The following is a 19,341-nucleotide window of genomic DNA, read 5'->3' as shown; positions in this document are numbered from 1 at the left end:
TCCCAGCATTAGGCTCTTCTCCAGGGAGTTCTTCCTTCTCATGAGGTGGCCAAAGTATTTGAGCTTCATCTGCAGGATCTGGCCTTCTAAGGAGCAGTCAGGGCTGAGTTGGAAGGGATCTCCTAGGTCATCTAGTCCAACCCCCTGCGCTGTGCAGGACACTCACTACCCTATCGCTCACCCACTGTAACCTGCCACCCCCTTGAGCCTTCACAGAATCAGCCTCTCCGTCAGATGGCTAACCAGCCTCTGTTTAAAAATTTCCAAAGATGGAGAATCACCACCTCCAGAGGAAGCCTGTTCCACTGAGAAACCACTCTGTCAGGAACTTCTTCCGGATGTTTAGATGGAATTTCTTTTGAATTAATTTCATCTCATTGGTTCTGGTCTGTCCCTCTGGGGCAAGAGAGAACAACTCTGCTCCATCCTCCATATGGCAGCATTTTAAATACTTGAAGATCAGATCCCCTCTCAGTGGTCTCCTCTCCAGGCTAAACAGAAGAAATCTTCCAGAGTTATCAGGGGCTTGTGGTGTGCAAAAGATAGAGCTTGAACTGGAAATGCAGCCTTGTCTTGTCATACATAGATGCCCAAGGCCTTTATAGGTATTATACCACGAAGTCAAGTTAACAAAGCATATAATGATGTCAGCCATTCAGTCGACTCCAGCTCCCAGGGTACAACAGCTGCCACAATTTCTGATCCTGCTTCTTTTAGCTGTGCAATATTCTGGACGGTGTCCATTTGGATCATCTCTAACCACCGCACCGTTTGTCAGCCTGGTTTGTCTTTTTCCACTGACTGTAGTCCGGTCATAGCATAATTGCTGTCTCCTGTGAGTTGGATCGCATGACAGGGCCAAAGTAAAGTGAGCTGGAGTTTTGTGATTTTGCCTACCAGTAATATATCAGACTTCATGTATTTCCTCGTTCGTGACTTTTGCCATCTATGGAATGTGCAGAAGCCTTCTCCAGCACCAGAGTTCAAACGAATCAAGCAAAGCATATAACAGGCAATAGACATCTAATAACATTTCAGGTGCTACCACAGCTATGTTGTCAGTAAAGACAGCAGTGATGTGCTGAAACAGGAGTTCATAATATGGAAGCTCTATTAAGCTGCCATTGTTTTAAGTATTTTGATTCACGTTCAGCATGGAAGAAGAAGAATGTATATTCCTTTCACCCCAGCAGGCCTCAAAGCATCTTGCATCAGTGGTCCCCAACCCCCGGTCTGGAGACCGGTACTGGTCCATGGATCAGTCGGTACCGGGCCATAGCTCCTCTGTCCTCTTCCCCGACTGCTGCCTCAGGAGCTGCCCTGCCACTCTGCCGCTGGCTCACCTTTGGTGCTCTCCAGAGGCCGCCATGGCTGGGGCTCCCCCTCGGTGTGGCACCGCGCAGCTGCTGCTGGCAGCGCCCCCCAGTGGGCAGCAGGAAGTCAGGGGCGCTAGCGGGAAAGCAAGTGGAGCAGTGGCTCAGGCGGCAGCGGCAATGTCCCTTGGCAAAAGACAACCCTCCCCCGGGCCTCAGTAAAATTGTCAAGCATTGACCGGTCCCCGGTGATAAAAAGGTTGGGGACCATGATTCTCCTCTGTTTTACCCTCACAACAACCCTGTGAGGTAGATTTAGCTGAAAACATATGACTGGCCCTGGGTCCCCCAGCCAGCTTCCCTGGCTCATTGGGGTTTTAAGCGTGGGTCTCCCGGATTCTAGGGTGGGCTTTCGCAGCCAGGGTTCCTTGATGGCCCTGGAAGGCTTTCCCGAATGGGTGGGAGTTGATTATTTTGATATATTTTTAAATAAGAATTGTAGTCCATGGACATCTGGAGAGCCACCCATTGGCCACCTCTACCGTACCGGGACAACGAGTTCCACAACAGAACCGTGTGCCAAGCTGTTTATCCTGTCTCTCCCACCCCTCTGTTTCAGCAGAGGTCCGGTGAAGATAGCAGAGTTTGTCCAGCTGCGGAAGCATGACAACGAACACAGTAAAGCAAACCTCCCAAGAAGTATATTGCAAAAAAGGTAAATCCAGTTCACATTCAGGTCACAAAAGAACACAGAGAGAGGCACAAATGGCCATCTCGTCTGGCATCATGTGTGTGGGAGTCCGAGGGGAGTGGATCTACAGGGGAGACTTGCAGATAAGTGCCTGCAAGGAAGGCCAGGTGGAGAGAGAGGGAGAGGACAAAGGGACTGAGAGATGAGTCAGAGGGCAGCTCCAAGGTCAAGACAAAGAGAGAGTCCCTAGACCACAGGTAGTCAAACTGTGGCCCTCCAGATGTCCATGGACTACAATTCCCAGGAGCCCCCTGCCAGCAAACGCTGGCAGGGGGCTCCTGGGAATTGTAGTCCATGGACATCTGGAGGGCCGCAGTTTGACTACCCCTGCCCTAGACCAGCGGTTCTCAACATTCCTGCCGCTGCCGTGCCGATGGCCTAAAGGGGGTCGTAGGGTTACGTGCTCCGGAGGGCTGGTGATCATGGAAGGCCGAGGTGGTCAGTGCCATGGAGGGGAGGGCCCCCGGTGCTCCTCCCCTCCCCTCCCCGGCACTGGCCACTTCACCCTTCCATGATTGCTAGCACCCCGGAGCACACAACCCTACGATCCCCTTTCGGTTGCTCCCGCTACCGCAGGTAAACCCAACAGTTCTCAACCTTCCCCTTTGGGTCGCTGAGGCCCTGGAAAGGGTCGATCAACCCCCCCCCCCCGGGCTGAAAACCGCTGTCCTAGACACAGAGTGATATAGCACACAGTCACACAAACACACGCACATACACACACAGTGTCTAGGCATGCTGAGTCGCTCCCCCAAAAAACTAGCGTTATGGGAGGGAGGAGAGAAGCTTCCTCCTATCCACACCATGCATAATTGTATAGGTTTCTGTCTTCACTCGCCTTTCCTCCTAGGCTAGGGAGTCTTAGGGCAAAGGACGTTTCTAGCGTTCCTGGGATCCTGTACCTGCGACGAGGACCCTCTCTCCAGCCGATCTATTGTTCACTTTGCAACTGCAGCTGGTACTTGGCCAATGGGCAAAGGTTTCCTGGTTGCTGTGGCTACAGGCTGCGTTACAGCAGTCCAGTCCTGACCTTGCGAGGCAGGACATGGCAGCGCTTGCTGCTCTGTTCAAAGACAGAGCCAATGTAGGAACATTCATTTTCGTGGCCCCCTTGAGTAGAATTTAGGAGGTGGGTTAGTGACCCACAGGCCACTCTCCTCTCCTGTTGACTTGTCCTCCTTGGCAAGTGCAAAGTTTATTTTAGGTCTGTCCTGGACCTTTTCCAGGGACAAGCAAACCTGTAACGTCCACAACTTCCTCTGCAGAGAGCCAGTTTGGTGTAGTTATTAAGAGCAGTGGCCTCTAATCTGGAGAGTTTGATTCCCCTGGAGAGTTTGATTCCCCCACTCCTCCTCCACCTAGCTATCAATCCTAAAGAACACCAGAATAAAAGGCCACAGGATTCAAAAAACACCTCCCAATGGTTCATCAGATAAGACAGGCAAGGTCTGGACCAGGGGTAGTCAAACTGCGGCCCTCCAGATGTCCTTGGAATACAATTCCCATGAGCCCCGTGCTGGCAGGGGCTCATGGGAACTGTAGTCCATGAACATCTGGAGGGCTGCAGTTTGACTACCCCTGGCCTGGACTAATGTCCTTTCTAATGAACTCCACCCTAGAATCACAAAAGCACTTTTGAATGGACTTGCTAAAGAACTCTACCCAGACATGGGAAAAGCTCTAGTTCCAGTGAGAAAAGTATCACCCTGTTGGAGGAGCACAATCTGCCTCCCTTTACCAATGCCTTGCCTCAACTCCAATTTCCCATGTTCCTGCAGTTCCAGACCCTAATCTCCCCTTGTGCTACAGAGGTCCTTGGCCACACCTTCCAGGTGTGGGGACAAGTAACTGGAGTAGGATGATGGCATCTGTGTGCAGATACCCAGGAGGGGAGCCCCGCTGATCTGAAGCAGTAGGTTAAACTTGAAAACATGCCAGGGGCTCATGGTAATTGTAGTTCATGGACATCTGGAGAGCCACAGTTTGCCCCAGCCCCTGCATATGGAAGCTGTTAAAATGATCTCCCAAGAAGAAGGTCTGAACTGGGAAACCTATGGGGGGGGGGGTGAGAGCTTCATTTTCAAGCACCTAAAATTTTATAGCAAGAGAAGAAAAAGAATTAGTCTTGGTGTAGTGGTTAGTAGTGCGGACTTCTAATCAGGCAAGCCGGGTTTGATTCTGCACTCCCCCACATGCAACCAGCTGGGTGACCTTGGGCTCACCACGGCACTGATAAGACTATTCTGACCGAGCAGGAATATCAGGGCTCTCTCAGCCTCACCCCCCTCACAGGGTGTCTGTTGTGGGCAGAGGGAAGGGAAGCCCCTTTGAGCCTCCTTCAGGTAGAGAAAAGCAGCATATAAGAACCAACTCTTCTTCTTATACCCCGCTTTTGACTACCCAAAGGAGTCTCAGAGTGGCTTACCTTAAGCAGAAATGGTGGCTTCAGATGCAGGGATCCCTGCACACAGATGTCATCCTCCTGCTCCAGTCACTTGTTCCCACACTTGGAAGGTGTAGCCAAGGATCTCTCTAACGCAAGAGGGGGCTTCCCTCCCCACAACAGGCACCCTGTAAGGCTGAGAGAGAACTGGTACTGGCTCAAGGTCACCCAGCTGGCTGCATAGGGAAGAGGAGAGGGAATCAGATTAGAGGCTGCTGCCCTTAACCACGCTGGCTTTCTGCCCCAAGCAAGTACTCTGCACATACGTGTTCCTGCATTGCTCACTGGCTATCTTGGGGGGGGGGGGGTACACTGACAATTCAATAGAATGGTGTTTTGATCCTACTAGGGAGTTGGGGTCCTGACCTGAAGGGCCTAGACAGGCCCACTTGTAGCAGATTTTGGAAGTTCAGCAAAACTGGCCCTGGTGCACTTGGATGGGAGACCAGACCACCAAGGATGCCCCTGAACGATACATCAGCAGCAATGGCCAGCATAACACAAGCGGCTTCACTGTAGGATGCCAACCTCCAGGTGGTGGCTGGAGATATCCTGCTCTTTCTGCTGATTTCCTGGCAACAGAGATCAAGTTCCCAGGAGAAAATGGCTGCTGATGAAAGTGGGCTTGATGACCTTTTACCCTCCCTCCCCAAACCCCTCCCTCCTCAGACTCCACCCCCCCCCCCCCAAATCTCCAGGCATTTCCCTACCCAGAGTTGGCAACTCTTCTTCACGGTGCTGTTCATTTTGAATTTCCTACCAAGTGTTGAACTGAGCATCGGCTGACCCCGGAGGGCTGCACCATTTTCTGGCGGGGCCCATTCACTGGCTCGTGTTCCCTGTTGAATCGACTGCCTGGTCCCTGCAGGCAGCTGTCATCCTGGGCAGTGGGAAAGCTTGCTAGTAAACCAGGGTAGGAGTTCCTGGGGGCAGGCGGAGGAGGGGCGGCCAGGTACAGTTTGCCTCGGGCCCCTGTAAACCTGGAGCTGGCCCCTTCCAATCGTACAGGGGTGCTCCATCTCACAGCAAACAAAAACAGAATCGGTTTGACTTTGGAGGCCAAATTCCATGTTTGAAGTTCTAGTCCTGAACTTCCAGTGCCACATGTGAGAGACCTGAATGAGGCTTCGCTCTGGAAGGGGTGGGAGAGAGGAGCTGGAGGGGGACGGGCGGTGTTTGCTCACCTGGATTCCCCCCAAGAGAGAAGGGGGTCATGGAACTGGAGGCCGTGTACCTGACAGCACAGGTGTGCACCAGAGGCTATTTAGGTCTCTGCAACCAGTGCTTGTGTGTGATTCTCACTGCTGCCGTCCGCCCCAGTTCAAGCCATGGGGGCTGCCCCGTTTCTCTGGACCTTGACTCTGCTCTCCGTCGCAGCTTCCGTGGCTCCAGAGTCGTAAGACTTCTTCCCTTTCTCTTTGCTGGGCTGAACTGAAGAAGCGTGTTAGTCTGGCTTGGGGGCATTTTACGGAGAAGTTTGGGAGTCGGTGGGTTATCCTCAGGAAGGAACGCAGGAGGACTTCAGTTTTCCAAAATGTTCAGATTCATTCTAAGGGAAAAGAAAAGTCTGAATGTAAGGCCAGCTGCATCAGAGCAATGGTCCGTCTAGGCCAGGGGTAGTCAAATTGCGGCCCTCCAGATGTCCATGGACTATAATTCCCATGAGCTCCTGCCAGCGTTAGCTGGCAGGGGCTCATGGGAATTGTAGTCCATGGACATCTGGAGGGCCACAGTTTGACTACCCCTGGTCTAGGCCAAACTGTGGCTCTCCAGATGCTGTGGCTCATGGGAACTGTAGTCCACGGATATCTGGAGAGCCAGAGCTTGGCCACCCCTGGCCTAGTCCAACATTGTGTTTCACATTATTTTATAGGACTGCCACCTCCAGATGGGGGGGCCCATGGAGATTTGGGGGAGTGTAGCCTGTGAAGAGAACTTAGCAAGCATGTGGTGCTACCCTCCAACACATTTTGTCCTGGGGAACTGATCCTCTTTGTCAGCTGGAGATCAGCTGTCATTCCAGAGGATCTCCAAGACCTGATCTAGAGGTTGGCAAACCTATTCACCTAACAGCCATGCTGAGGTCTTGGAAACTTTTGAGCTGGGACACCAAACCTGCCTGAATCTTTGCCCCCTGGCAATGGGATTCCGAAGGTCACGGCTTCTGAACTAGGAGGCTCCATTTAGCCACGAGAGAAGACTGTATTAAAAGAAATTAAATTTTGGGCTGTATTAAAAGAAGTATAGATCATGCAAAGTGATGTTACCACTTTACTCTGCCCTGGTTAGACCTCACTGTGTTCAGTTTTGGGCACCCCAACTGAAGAAAGATGTAGAGAAACTGTAACATGTCCAGGACAGCGCTACAAAGATGGTGAGGGGCTTGGAGAAAGCTTGAGGGAGCTTGGTTTTTTTAGCCTGGAAAGAAGGTGACTAAGAGGTGATATGATTTTGTTGTACAAAGTCGTGTCCGACCCATCGTGACCCCATGGACTTCCTGTCCTCCAGGCCTTCCTGTCCTCTACCTTTCCCTGGAGTCCATTTCAGTTTGCACCGACTGCTTCAGTGACTCCATCCAGCCACCTCATTCTCTGTTGTCCCCTTCTTCTTTCGCCCTCGATCGCTCCCAGCATTAGGCTCTTCTCAAGGGAGTCCTTCCTTCTCATGAGGTGGCCAAAGTATTTGAGTTTCATCTTCAGGATCTGGCCTTCTAAGGAGCAGTCAGGGCTGATCTCCTCTAGCACTGACCGGTTTGTTCGCCTTGCAGTCCAAGGGACTCGCAAGAGTCTTCTCCAGCACCAGAGTTCAAAAGCCTCAATTCTTTATGATAACCACCAAATACTTGAGGGGCTGACATATAGAAGATGGAGCAGAGTTGTTTTCTGTAGCCTCAGAGGGTCGGACCAGAACCAGTGAGTTGAAATTAATTCAAAAGTATTTTCAGCTAAACATTTAGATGAAGTTCCTGACAGAGCGGTTCCTCAATGGAACAGGCTCTCTTTGGGAGGTGGTGGGTTCTCCTTCTTTGGAAGTTTTTAAGCAGAGCCTAGATAGTCATCTCACAGAAATGTCGATTTTATGAACTTAGGCAGATGGTGAGTGGGTGGGCAGGTAGTTGTGAGTTCCTGCATTGTGCAGGGGGTTGGACTGGATGACCCTGGAGGTCCCTTCCAACTCTATGATTCTATAAATGTTCAACTCTTTCTTGTGCCTGCCTAGGATCTACTGTCCATTAACTGGCTACTGGCTCTGCTCTGACAGGAAAGAGGGAGAAGTAGTTCTATCCCTTGACTCCTCCTTAGGCATAACTCGATTCGAGTCCAGGAGCTCCTTAGAGGCCAAGCAGACTTTATCAGGCATTCCGTTAGAGCTCTGCTTCTCAAATACAAACGTTGCCAAAATCTTGTCGGTCTCCAAGGTACTCCTGGACTTGTCTCTAGCTGCCCTACTGCAGCCCAACCTTCCTTTTGCAAAACTTTGTATAAACTTCTGTTGCAGTCCCCCTTAGTTGGCTGATGTTTTTTGTTGTCTAAACGAAGAAGTCTAGAAGGGAGATGCTCCAACCCTTCAATCCCATCTGGTCCCCCTTCTCGGCATCTTTTCCAGTGCCGCAGTTTCCTTTCAGGGAGAGGCTAACCGGCTTGTGACTTCTTGCATCTCCTTGGGATCCTGTTTTTGACACCACAACTGCATGGGCCACTTGTGGGGACGCCTGTTTACTGAAAACTTGTATAGTTCTGTTCAGAAGAGCAACAGTTGCAGCCCTTTGTAAGAATCTCAGGCACGTATCGCCCGGTGGGGTGGTCTGGCCGTTGAATATGCAGGAATCTTTGCCATGCACCACTGGTGGCCAGGAGCAAGTCAATCCAGCCTGGCAACTCTGCCCAAGCCTCAGGTCCCCTTGTCCCAGAACCCCCAGCGGGGGCTGCTCACCTCAAATTGTTCTGGGGCCATTTCTACTTCCCGGTCTCCCGCTGCCGACTGGACCCAGGGACTTCCTAGCTTTCAGTTTGTCCATTCGCCCTAAAGCAGGGGTGGGTGGCCAAACTGTGGCTCTCCAGATGTGCATGGACTACAATTACCATGAGCCCCTGCCAGCATATTACATAAAAGTAAAACTGACATTTATCCGCATTCAGGTAAGGTTGCAGTCGAAAGCAGAGTAAGAGAAGTTCACTTGAAAGAGTATTTCTCTCACAAATGGTCCGCTTGTCCGGCATCATATATATGGAAATATGAGGGTATGGCATCTATGGGAGAAATCTGCAGAGACAGGTTTCTCTTCATGGATGTCCATGTAAAGTGAGTGAGAGGACAAAGCAAGAGGAGAGAGTGTTCGAGGGCAGCTCTCAGGATGAGACAGAGACTGATTCTGCAAGAGGAATTTGCCACCAGGACAGCTCCTTGTTGCTCTCGGGTTTGTTTCCACATGACGTTGGCAGCAACCTGGAGCTCTCAAGTGGCTGGAGTGAGTTTTAGTCAAATTTACTCCATGATGAGAGAAATCGCCAAAACTCAAACAGGGGCAAGCCTTTGTGGAAGGAGAAATGCACGATAGTCTGGGCAGCGATTTGCCCACCCTTTCCCCTGCCCTCCCCTCTCCTCTCCCCACTCCATTTCCTGATTGTGATTTTTTTAAAAATCCAAATGGCACGGTCCACGTTGCCGCAGGACTGCAAAGCTACATTCCCCATGTAAAATAAAATGTTCTCACTGTGCATGGTCATTTTGGGGGTTGGGCAGCCAAAACTCATTCACATTTGTGTTTTCTGGTGTGTGTGTGTGTGTGTGGGGGGGGGTATGAACAGGAAAGGGGGAGGCATATGATGAAACATCCCTCTCATGACCAGCTAGACATCCATGCTCTTTGTTTTTAAGAAGAAGAGTTGGTTCTTATATGCTGCTTTTCTCTGCCCGAAGGAGTCTCAGAGCGGCTTAAATTCACCTTCCCTTTCCTCTCCCCACAACAGACACCCAGTGAGGGAGGTGAGGCTGAGAGAGCCCTGATATTCCTACTTGGCCAGAACAGCATTATCAGTGCTGTGGCGAGGTCAAGGTCTCCCAGCTGGCTGCCTGTGGGGGGAGTGCGGAATTAAACCCGGCTCGCCAGGTTAGAAATCCACACTCCTAACCACTACACCAAGCTGGCTCGACAAGCCTTTTTGTGAACACCCAATCACTCATTGGGGTCCAGTTACCTTGGCCAGCCTATCACAAATCTACCTGAACATAGAGACCATTACAAGAAGAATCCCCAAAAGAGGAGGGACTGTTTCATTGTTGTGGCGTTTCTTCATAGCAACTCAGAAATGCACATTAAAAAATATGGTTTGGGGACTTGGGGTGGGTGGGAAGGAAGTTTGAGATGCCAGAGCAATTGCTGTAGTCCATTGTAGTCCATGGACATCTGGAGGACCACAGGTTGACTATCCCTGCCCTAGAAGGCCCTTGATACGTGTCTCCACAGTTTTTTGGGCTTCGTGTCACTTTCCCCTTTCTCTTCTAGCCATTACCTGGTGACCTTTCCAGCAGTCATTCAGCACCCTGGTGCCGAAAAGTTCTGTGTGCTTCTACAATCGCTCTCGGAGTCCGTCCACCTGGCAGTAACGTTGGAGATGGAGGCCCAGAACCACACGCTGTTGGAGAAGGATGTGGAGAAGCCACATCTGTTTGAATGCATCAGTTTCCAGGTGAGGTTTTCCGTTGCCTGGGGTGCAATAGCTGGCCACTGCCCTTGCTTGTCTTTATAGTAGCTGGACCTCACATTACATCGATGATCCGGACAGCAGGAGACTCGAGCATAATTTCCTATATCTTATGTATCAGGGGCGGCCAAACTGTGGCTCTCTAGATGTCCCTGAACTACAATTCCCATGATCCCCTGCCAACATATGGCAGCCATTGGATGGTGAGCTGTTGGATGGGGGAGGTGCTGTACCACACCTTGTCTCCATGGTGTCTGGATGGGCTTCTGCCATTTTCTGCCATCCTTGGCCTGCTAGGGTGGGTGTCTGGATCTCCCACCAGCTGCACGGGTCACAGCCTGCACGGCCCCCTGTGAAATGAGAAACCTTTCCCTATGAGAAAGGCAGCTGAGGGACTTATAGGGGAAAAGAGAGTTGGGTGTGATGAACGCTTGCAAACTCTGCAGCATGAAAAAGTGGCAGGGGTGGCCAAACTGTGCCTCTCTGTGGAGGAGCTCATAGGAATTTTAGTCCGTGGACATCTGGAGAACCACAGTTTCCCCCCCCCCTCCGTGACCTTATCATCCTCTCCTGTTATAACATAGGAGGTGATGAACGGAGCAGTCCAAAAAGAACCTTGTTCAAGTAACATGCAGCTTGCTCAACTTGCTGCCGCAAGACACAAACCTGGTTGGTAGCTTAATGGGAAGGTTCTCAGAGGCCGTTGGCTACCAAATTCCTCTGGTTAAGAGGCCTCTCGGAATCAAGTTTGTCGCTTCCTCATGCCTGGCTTTTCACGGGATTTTCCAGCAGCCTCTGGATGGGCCTGAGTCTTCTGCCTCAGGACTGTTGTTCTGTTCTGGTTTCCTGTTAATATGATGCGGATTGGAGTTTATGACAAAACGGAAGAACTTTCGGTCTAACGTAGCTCTCCGACTTTTCCTCCCATCTGCTTGTCTGTCTGTCTCTCTTTCTCAGGTGCCATCCTTTGTTCCAAAAACAAAGAGCATGTATGGATTGGTAAGTCTAACAGCTCCCAGCCACTTTCCTCTAGGGCAGGGGTGGCCAAACTGTGGGAGGAAGAGAGGACCAAAGAAGGATGGACTAGGGGGTAGTCAAACTGCGGCCCTCCAGATGTCCATGAACTACAATTCCCAGGAGCCCCTGCCAGCGAATGCTGGCAGGGGCTCCTGGGAATTGTAGTTCATGGACATCTGGAGGGCCGCAGTTTGACTACCCCTGGACTAGGAGGTGGATCAGCTAAGGATGCAGGCTCTGCGCAGACTTGGGAGGGAGTGGCAAGACAAAGATGGGGTCAACAGGTGGGCTTGGGGGTCTTGCATGCCTGTTTCTGGGCGAGTGGAGACCAGATTGGGAGAAATCCCCCAAAATCCCAGTTCAGCAGCAGAGAACGCCTGCCCCACTTTCCAAAGGGCTGCCTGTCCTCTGGCCTCCAGCACCGACAGCGCTTTTCTCCTTTGTGTTATGAAGGACGAAGAGGTGGGCCACGTGCACGTCCTCGTCCGCAAGGGTGACAGCATGAGCTTCGATAGCCGGAAGAAGGTGTTGGTCAGGGCCGCTTACATCCGCAACCTCATTGAGCCAGACAAGCCCTTTTACAGGCCCGGAGAGAGAGGTAGGCCTGCCTTGGCAATGGTTTGTGGGAGAGGTCTGACCTAGCAGGGGCTCCTTATCCGGCCTCTGTAGGGCTAGCAGGGAGGGAGAAGAAGGCTGGAAGGAACAGAGCAACTTTGCTCTACCCAACAGCCCAAAAGACCCTTTGCCTCAACTGCAGGGGATTCCAACCCAGCAGGCACAAGCAAGAGTCATTGTGCAGAGGAAAGGCTGGCTCAAAAACATTTGGGGAGCTTGCAGCTGGCAGAGTGGGGAACATGGTGGAGCAGTCTGCTGCATCTACAAAATGGCGACTGCAGCCCATAATTTTTTTGCTCTCTGCTTTCTCAGTCAGGTTTCGGATTGTGAGGCTTGACGATAACTTTAAGGCCATTACTGGAAATGTAAGTGTTGTTGTTTATGACCAATGGTCCACTCATGAACAAACTTGATACATTGGGGGAGTATGTTTTAAATATTGATTTTCAACACCTTAAATGTACCTTTGATATCAGACCTTTAAATCTTTTAAATTATTATTGTTTTCTCACTTTTTGAACTGCTTCAGTTTTTAATTACAAGTGTATTTGAATTTTGGTCTGAATGACCATAAAATAAAGATTCCTTGATTGATACATTGGGGAGCAAAAGGCATTCTGCACATGCCCAGAGGCCTGTATCCTTTTAGGTTGGCAAGTTGCAGCAAAGTCTAAAGGGCACCAAGCATTCTTTGATCTGTTCTTGCTTCCCCAAATGAGCCAAGTTCCTCCACTGCAGACAGAGAAGGCAATCCAAAATCTGTATGTCTGTCTCCAGTGTTCCGTCTGCTCATTTAAAAAGGACAGAAACCAACAAGGAAAGAAGTAAGGCACATGAAGAAAAGGTGATGCGCATGAGTTTGGCCAGGAAAGGGTTAACTGACTCAGCCCCTTACAACTTCCCCAACCCTCACGCCTTCTTAGGGAATCCTGAACATTTTCCTTTATAGATCCGCAATGAAAAAGCATAGGCCTTTTCCACGTTGACTAAGACTTCACGGCAGCACCCATAAGGCTCCTCAGAATTCCATTATTTTCATACTAAAATCTCCTGATTCAGGCACAGCCCCAAATGCACTTTCCGTTGGCCACATGTTTTGTGAATCCTGAGAAACTGCAATTTCCCCCCCCTCCCCTGGGGGGGAATTCGCAGTAGGCTAAAGTGGAAGCTCAAAAGCAGGGGTAGTCAAACCGCGGCCCTCCAGATGTCCGTGGACTACAATTCCCAGGAGCCCCTGCCAGCATTCGCTGGCAGGGGCTCCTGGGAATTGTAGTCCATGGACATCTGGAGGGCCGCAGTTTGACTACCCCTGCTCAAAAGTCACATTGGCTTCCTCCACTGCTTCCCACCTCAAAAGGATGACATTTGAGATCCGACCAATGCTGTGCCTCTGCCGGCCCTCCTCCACTCCCTACAGTATAATTCCCCCTGCCCCGAACATGATTAGATTACAACATAGTTCCAAAGTAGCACGAGCATGACGCATGTACACTGCCTCCCTGTCTCCCCCTACAGCAAGACTGGACGGTTAACAGAACACTCTGTCACTTTCATGAAGGGAAAGGAAGCTGGGGTCAGTTTCATGCAGGGAGGCTATGGATTATTATTATTATTATTATTATTATTATTATTATTATTATTATTATTATTTAGATTTATTCCTCGTCTCTCCCCGGAGGCCTGAGGCGTGTTGCAGACATATAAAACCCCAATAAAAACATACAATAAAACATATAAAACATATCATACCTAATCCCCATATAATAGAACAAGGTGTGGTAAAAATTCAGTTCATATCTACTCTACCCCTTGGTAACCCACTATCGAGGGGGAGGGAGGACAGAGAGTGCCAGATGGAGTACGCTGTAGAGGGGGGGGGAGATCTTCCATGCGGCCCGGCCTCAACCACAGACCTGGCGGAAGAGCTCCGTTCTACAGGCCCTGCGGAACGCTGAGAGCTCCCACAATGTTGTTAATATCATCCAGCAGACTCCCGCAGTTTCTCCCAAGTACAGGAAAAAATGCTTCATTGTTTGACAACAGAGGAGCATCCTAACGTAATTACTGTTTTTTTAAAAAAAGCATAATAACATGCACTATATGGAGGGGGGAGGAAATCCACAAATGTTAGAATGCCAGGGGCAAAATCAGGGTCAGCATCCAGAAATCAATGCAGCAAGAGCACGCTGGCAAATGACAACTGGGGTAAAGCCTCTAGAGACAGACACTTGAAAATGAAATATAGGCATGCAGGACGGGTGGTATATTTCAGAGTGGGTATTGCCCCCCAGATGCCCCTGTAGCATTTAGGCTCAAACCCCCCCCCCCCCCCCCATGATTGCTAGTTTTTCCCCTGATGCTAGATGAGAGAATACCCTCGTGGAGACAAGGAAGAGCTGAAAGTAAAATGTGCTGCCAGAGGATATAGTGATGGCCACAGGCACATACACCTTTAAAGGGGGATTAGGCAGAGTAATGGAGTTTAAGTCTATCAGTGGCTACTAGCCATAGTGACTCCATATACAGACATAGTAAACCTCTGAATCCCAGAGCCAGGATAATGCCTCAGCCTCTATGCCCTGTTGATGGACGCCCAAAGGAACTGGTTGGCTTCTGCGTTCGACAGGATGCTGGCATAGAAGGGCTGCAGGTCTGATCTAGCAGGGCTCTTCTGATGTTCTCATGAAGTCCTTGGCCTCTGTGCCTTGCTGTTGGTCATCCAGAGGAACTGGTTGACCATTGTGTGAGACAGGAGGCTGGACTAAATGGACTATTGTTCTGATCCAGCGGGGCTCTTTTTAGTTTCATATGTAGGCTTTGACCTCTCTGGCCTGTTGTTTGATGTCCAGAGGAATTGGCTGGCTACCGTGAAGCTGGATGCTGGACTAGATGGACCACTGGTCCATTCCAGCTGGGCTGATGTTCTTAATCAATGTCACTATGTGGAACTAGTCAGGTGCTGGCAGTGAAGTGGCAGAAGATAGCAGCCAGGAAACAGTGGCGCAAGCCCCCTTCCCTCCTTCAGAGATGACCTTGAAGCTGTCTGGTCAGGCACAGTTTCCGCTCAAGATCTTGAGGCTGGATTTCTCCTCAGCCTCATAGATAGTTCTGTAGGACATTAGCTAAAATGGAGTCTCTTCTGTCGTGAAGGTCACTGATTCTGGCTTCGTTTTCTCTTTTACAGATCCCTATGGTGCAGCTCATTGTAAGTCATGAGTTTGTCCTGACGTTATTTCAGAGTGGGTTGGGGGCAGAGAAGCTCACATTGTTTCCGGAATGCAGAACAAAAATATTTGGGCTTTTGTAGTGCACCAGAGTAAAACAACTATGCTTGCCAACTGTGGATTGGGAAATCCCTGGAGACATTGGGGTGGTAAAGCCTGGGCACGGCAGGGTTTGGGGAGGGAAGGGATCTCGACAGGAACCTGATTCCTGTCAGCTGGAGAGGTTCTTTGGCCCACCAGGGATTTCAGATCTATCTTGTCTTGCATGGGGTTACACCCCTCCAAAACCGGGTTCACGGTTTGGCAGTGTTACTTGACACAGTAGTTACCTTAGAAAACAGGTGTCTGTGGTAGCTATGAATGCTTGAAGTCATGTTGGGCACATTGCTAAAATGTTGGGTGCTCCTCCCATTTTTCTGGTACACCCCCCCCCCCGCTGGCCAGCTGATCAGTACTGGAGAGGTGGTACCTGGGAGCAGAGACCCCTGCCCTCGGTGGGGAGGGATCTGGCATCCCTAAGTTCTAGTTCCTCACAAATGGGGAGGAGGAGGAAGGCTCTGGCCTCTTGACCGCCAGTATCTCTTGCCTCTTCTTCACTCATATCACTGCTGGGGCTGTTTTTTCTGGCCTTCCTATGAAAACTTCCCATGGAGATGTGGATACAACAGAGACAGATGGCTGAAGGGCTTTGAATGTGAAAAAGAGTCAATTGCAGGAAGCACCAAGCTGATAAGGCCTGGGGGTCTGCCAGTATTATAACTGATCTCCAGACTACAGAAAGAGCAGTTCCCTTGGAGGAAATGAAAGCTTTGGAAGGCAAAGAGTTTGCTCCATTATAGATGCTAAATGAAGTCCGTCCCCAGATTCCCCTCTCCACTGGCACCGCCCCAATCCTAGAGGCGTTTCCCAGGCTGGATTTGCCTGTTCTAATGCCTCTTGTGGCGCAGGGTGGTAAGGCAGCTGACATGCTGTCTGAAGCTCTGCCCATGAGGCTGGGAGTTCGATCCCAGCAGCTGGTTCAAGGTCGACTCAGCCTTCCATCCTTCTGAGTACCCAGCTTGCTGAGGGATAAAACAGTAATGACTGGGGAAGGGAATGGCAAACCACCCTGTATTGAGTCTGCCAAGAAAACGCCAGAGGGCGTCACCCCAAGGGTCAGACATGACTCGGTGCTTGCACAGGGGATACTTTCACCTTTAATGCTGTTCTTTATTGAAAAAGTAACATACAATAGTATAAAGACAATTGGATGTGCTATAAAGTCTCTACCCTGCGTACAAATGCAAAATTGAAAGGGGCCCAATGGGTCTGCCGCACCCTGCCATGTACACTGGGAATGTCCCAGTCTGCATACGTATAGCTAACGATTTTAACCAAGCCAATCAGTTTCACAGTCCTTTTCATCTTACACAGGATTCCAAAGAGAATCGGATCGGCCAGTGGCTGGATGTGGAGACCCAACAAGGCATTGCGGATCTCTCCTTCCCCCTGGCCTCTGAAGCGGCCCGGGGAATGTATACCATCCAAGTGGGAGATGATACATTCTACAGGAGAAATAAAGGTTTTACGGTGTGGGAATATGGTGAGTTTTTCCAGTGGAATTTGCCCGCAAGAAGGGCTCTAAGAACAGGAAAGAGAAAAAATTGCCTACATGCAAGAATCTCTCATTCATTCATTCATTCATTCATTCATTCATTCATTCATTCATTCATTCATTCAATTTATTCCCACCACTCCCTAGACGGCTCGTGGTGGGTCACAATGTCTTAAAACCCCATTAAAACTCCCATCAAAAGACTTTAAAATCCTCCCAACATGGCAGAAAAATCCCATCGTACCCCCTATTACTAAAGGGGGTGGAGAAGGGGGTCCAACGATGTTCACTTCAAAAGCCCGGGGGCTTTTGTTCCCCTGCCATATATTAAAATGGGAGATAAGCTAATGTCTTGTTTTTGTCATGTGAAATGCACCTGAGAACTCAGAAGTGGAGACCCGAGGAGGAACAGAACCGGGGGGGGGGGGGAGATGTAAAGGCAATACCAGCCAATCATGGGCTGCCTCAAAAGTAGAGTTTCTGGCCTCCAGATGGTTCTAGAAGTCTCCTGGAATTACAACTGATCTCCAGACTACACAGCTCAGGTCCCCTGGAGAAAGTGTCAGCTTTGAGGGGGGCAGGATGGACATCCCATCCGGGTGGGGGTCCCTCCTCAGACTCCACACCCAAATCTCCATTCATTTCCCAACCTGGAGCTGGTAGCCCTAAGGATGAGTTTTGCTTCTGACTCCTCAACATTTTACAGAGGGGTGAAAATTAAATAAATAAAATGATCAAAGTCAAGCCAAAATTGTGTGTAGTTTATCAATTGTTGTAGAAACCATAGCTGGCAGGAGCAACTCTGAGGGCCATTTCGCACGGCTTCAAAATAGCACAATGGTTACTAATTGGAAACGCTACTAATTTGCCATAACCCACGACGTCGTAGACAATCTGCAACAATCCTGAAACCGACCCGCAAAAAGCGCTTCGTTGTAGCGCTTTCAGGGGAATCCAGAAAAGTGGATTCACCCTCCGGATAGCGATACACTCCTGCAACCAATCTGCAACAGTAGCGCTAAGGACCTGTGCGTTACCATTGTTGCTGGTTCTTCAAAGTCCCTCCTCCTGAGCCTGTCCTCCAAACTTCCTGAGCCTGTCCTCCAAACTTCCGGCGAAGCGATCGCCATTTTTTTTTCTCCGAGCGAGCGGGGATAAACGCACCAGCGAGCCTCTTTCTGTTTAGAGGCTTCCCTGGCTTCAGTCCTTCACCTTTAGTCACTAAGCACAAACCACATAAAAGCCCGTTTGCTGAAATAAAGTCCCTTTATTTTTTACACATAAATTCAGCCGAAAATCGGGCCTGTGAGAGGGGGGGGGGATTTTTTTTTTATCACTCGGGGCAGCGTGCCAACGATCATACAATCAAACGACAGCTCACATTAGGCAGCTGGATGGGTCTCTCCGTTGCAACGAATCTACCTAGATTCGTTGCTATGGGTCTGTTTTTTTTTAAAAAACCTTTCTTAAAGGGAAAGGGGCTGTTTGGGAGCATGCTAACGGCTGCCCATTGGCTGCTTGACGGCCAGGGGCGGGACGAGCTTGGCAATAGCGCTTCCTTTCTAGCGATTTCTGCCGAGACCGGAAGCCTGTGGGAAACGCTAAAAAACGCAACTGATTCCACTACAAAGGCAGGTATGCATAACGACGAATTCCACTATTTTAAATGGCGATTTTTCATTCCGCAAACAATTTGCAACAAAGATCCCCGTGCGAAAAGGCCCTAAGAACTGACCCAAACCAAAATAAGATGAAATCTAAGAAATGCCGCACCTCATGGCGGAGAACCATAGAATATGGGTTACAATCCGTTTCTTCCCATGGTCAGGGTATTTCTCTTACTACACCTGCCTTGAGCTTTTCATAAAAATACCAGCACAACGAGGTCCTTTTGGACCAAAGTTCCTGCTACTTTTACCCCATCAGCCTTCCACCGAGGAAGTCCAGGGTTACTATAGAACAGAGGTAGTCAAACTGCGGCCCTCCAGATGTCCATGGACCACAATTCCCAGCGAATGCTGGCAGGGGCTTCTGGGAATTGTAGTCCATGGACATCTGGAGGGCCGCAGTTTGACTACCCCTGCTGTAGAAAGTCAGGCAGTGACAAACCATCTCTGAACGTCGTTTTGCCTTAAAAACCCTACGAGGTCAATAGAAAGGGTCTGTGACCCATCGGTCACCACTATGATTTCTGTGGCCGAACCTGGATTGTTCAAAACTTATATGAAAATTGGGCTCAAAACAGATGTTCTCCTCAGGCAGGGTTTTGGGGAGATCTTTCCAGCACTTTTCCCCAGGTCCACTTTGGAGCTATGTCGTGTGGAGGTGTGGGATAAGGGGGAGTTTAACACTTTCACTCCTGAACAATTCTGGCAATTTAGCCCTCCCTCAAGTTGCTGTAGTCCTTTAAAGGGAAATAGACAGCTTTCCATCAGATGATACAATAATAGCGTCAGGAGGCCCTCCCTCCTCTCCACAGTCCAAATTTGCCTCTCGTGTGTGTGTGTGTTAGAGAGAGAAAGAGAGAGATTTTGAATCTTAGCTTAGGACCAGTTCTTTCAGATATGGCAGCAGAATCAGCATGGATCTCCTTCTACATGACTTGGCCATGCAGGCTATCTCGTCCAATCCCTTGCTCAGTGCAGGATCAGATCCAGGAGAAGTATCTGTCCAGCCACC

General features: G+C 50.0%; 1 protein-coding gene across 1 annotated transcript in view; it reads left to right on the top strand.

Annotated features, from left to right (window-relative positions):
- The first annotated feature begins 5,727 nt into the window (after positions 1-5,727).
- Positions 5,728-19,341, top strand: part of LOC143841533 (alpha-2-macroglobulin-like protein 1) — a 65,309-nt gene continuing 51,695 nt past the window's right edge. Inside the window, exons 1-7 of the mRNA XM_077345917.1 lie at positions 5,728-5,903; positions 10,014-10,197; positions 11,170-11,211; positions 11,683-11,827; positions 12,157-12,209; positions 15,029-15,049; positions 16,482-16,650. Coding sequence (XP_077202032.1) covers positions 5,836-5,903; positions 10,014-10,197; positions 11,170-11,211; positions 11,683-11,827; positions 12,157-12,209; positions 15,029-15,049; positions 16,482-16,650 — 682 coding nt within the window. The 5' untranslated portion in view covers positions 5,728-5,835. The remainder of the gene's footprint in view (positions 5,904-10,013; positions 10,198-11,169; positions 11,212-11,682; positions 11,828-12,156; positions 12,210-15,028; positions 15,050-16,481; positions 16,651-19,341) is intronic.

Source organism: Paroedura picta, chromosome 7 (assembly GCF_049243985.1).
Source record: "Paroedura picta isolate Pp20150507F chromosome 7, Ppicta_v3.0, whole genome shotgun sequence".
Classification (NCBI taxonomy): Eukaryota; Metazoa; Chordata; class Lepidosauria; order Squamata; family Gekkonidae; genus Paroedura; species Paroedura picta.
This window is presented reverse-complemented; position numbering and strand designations above follow the sequence as displayed.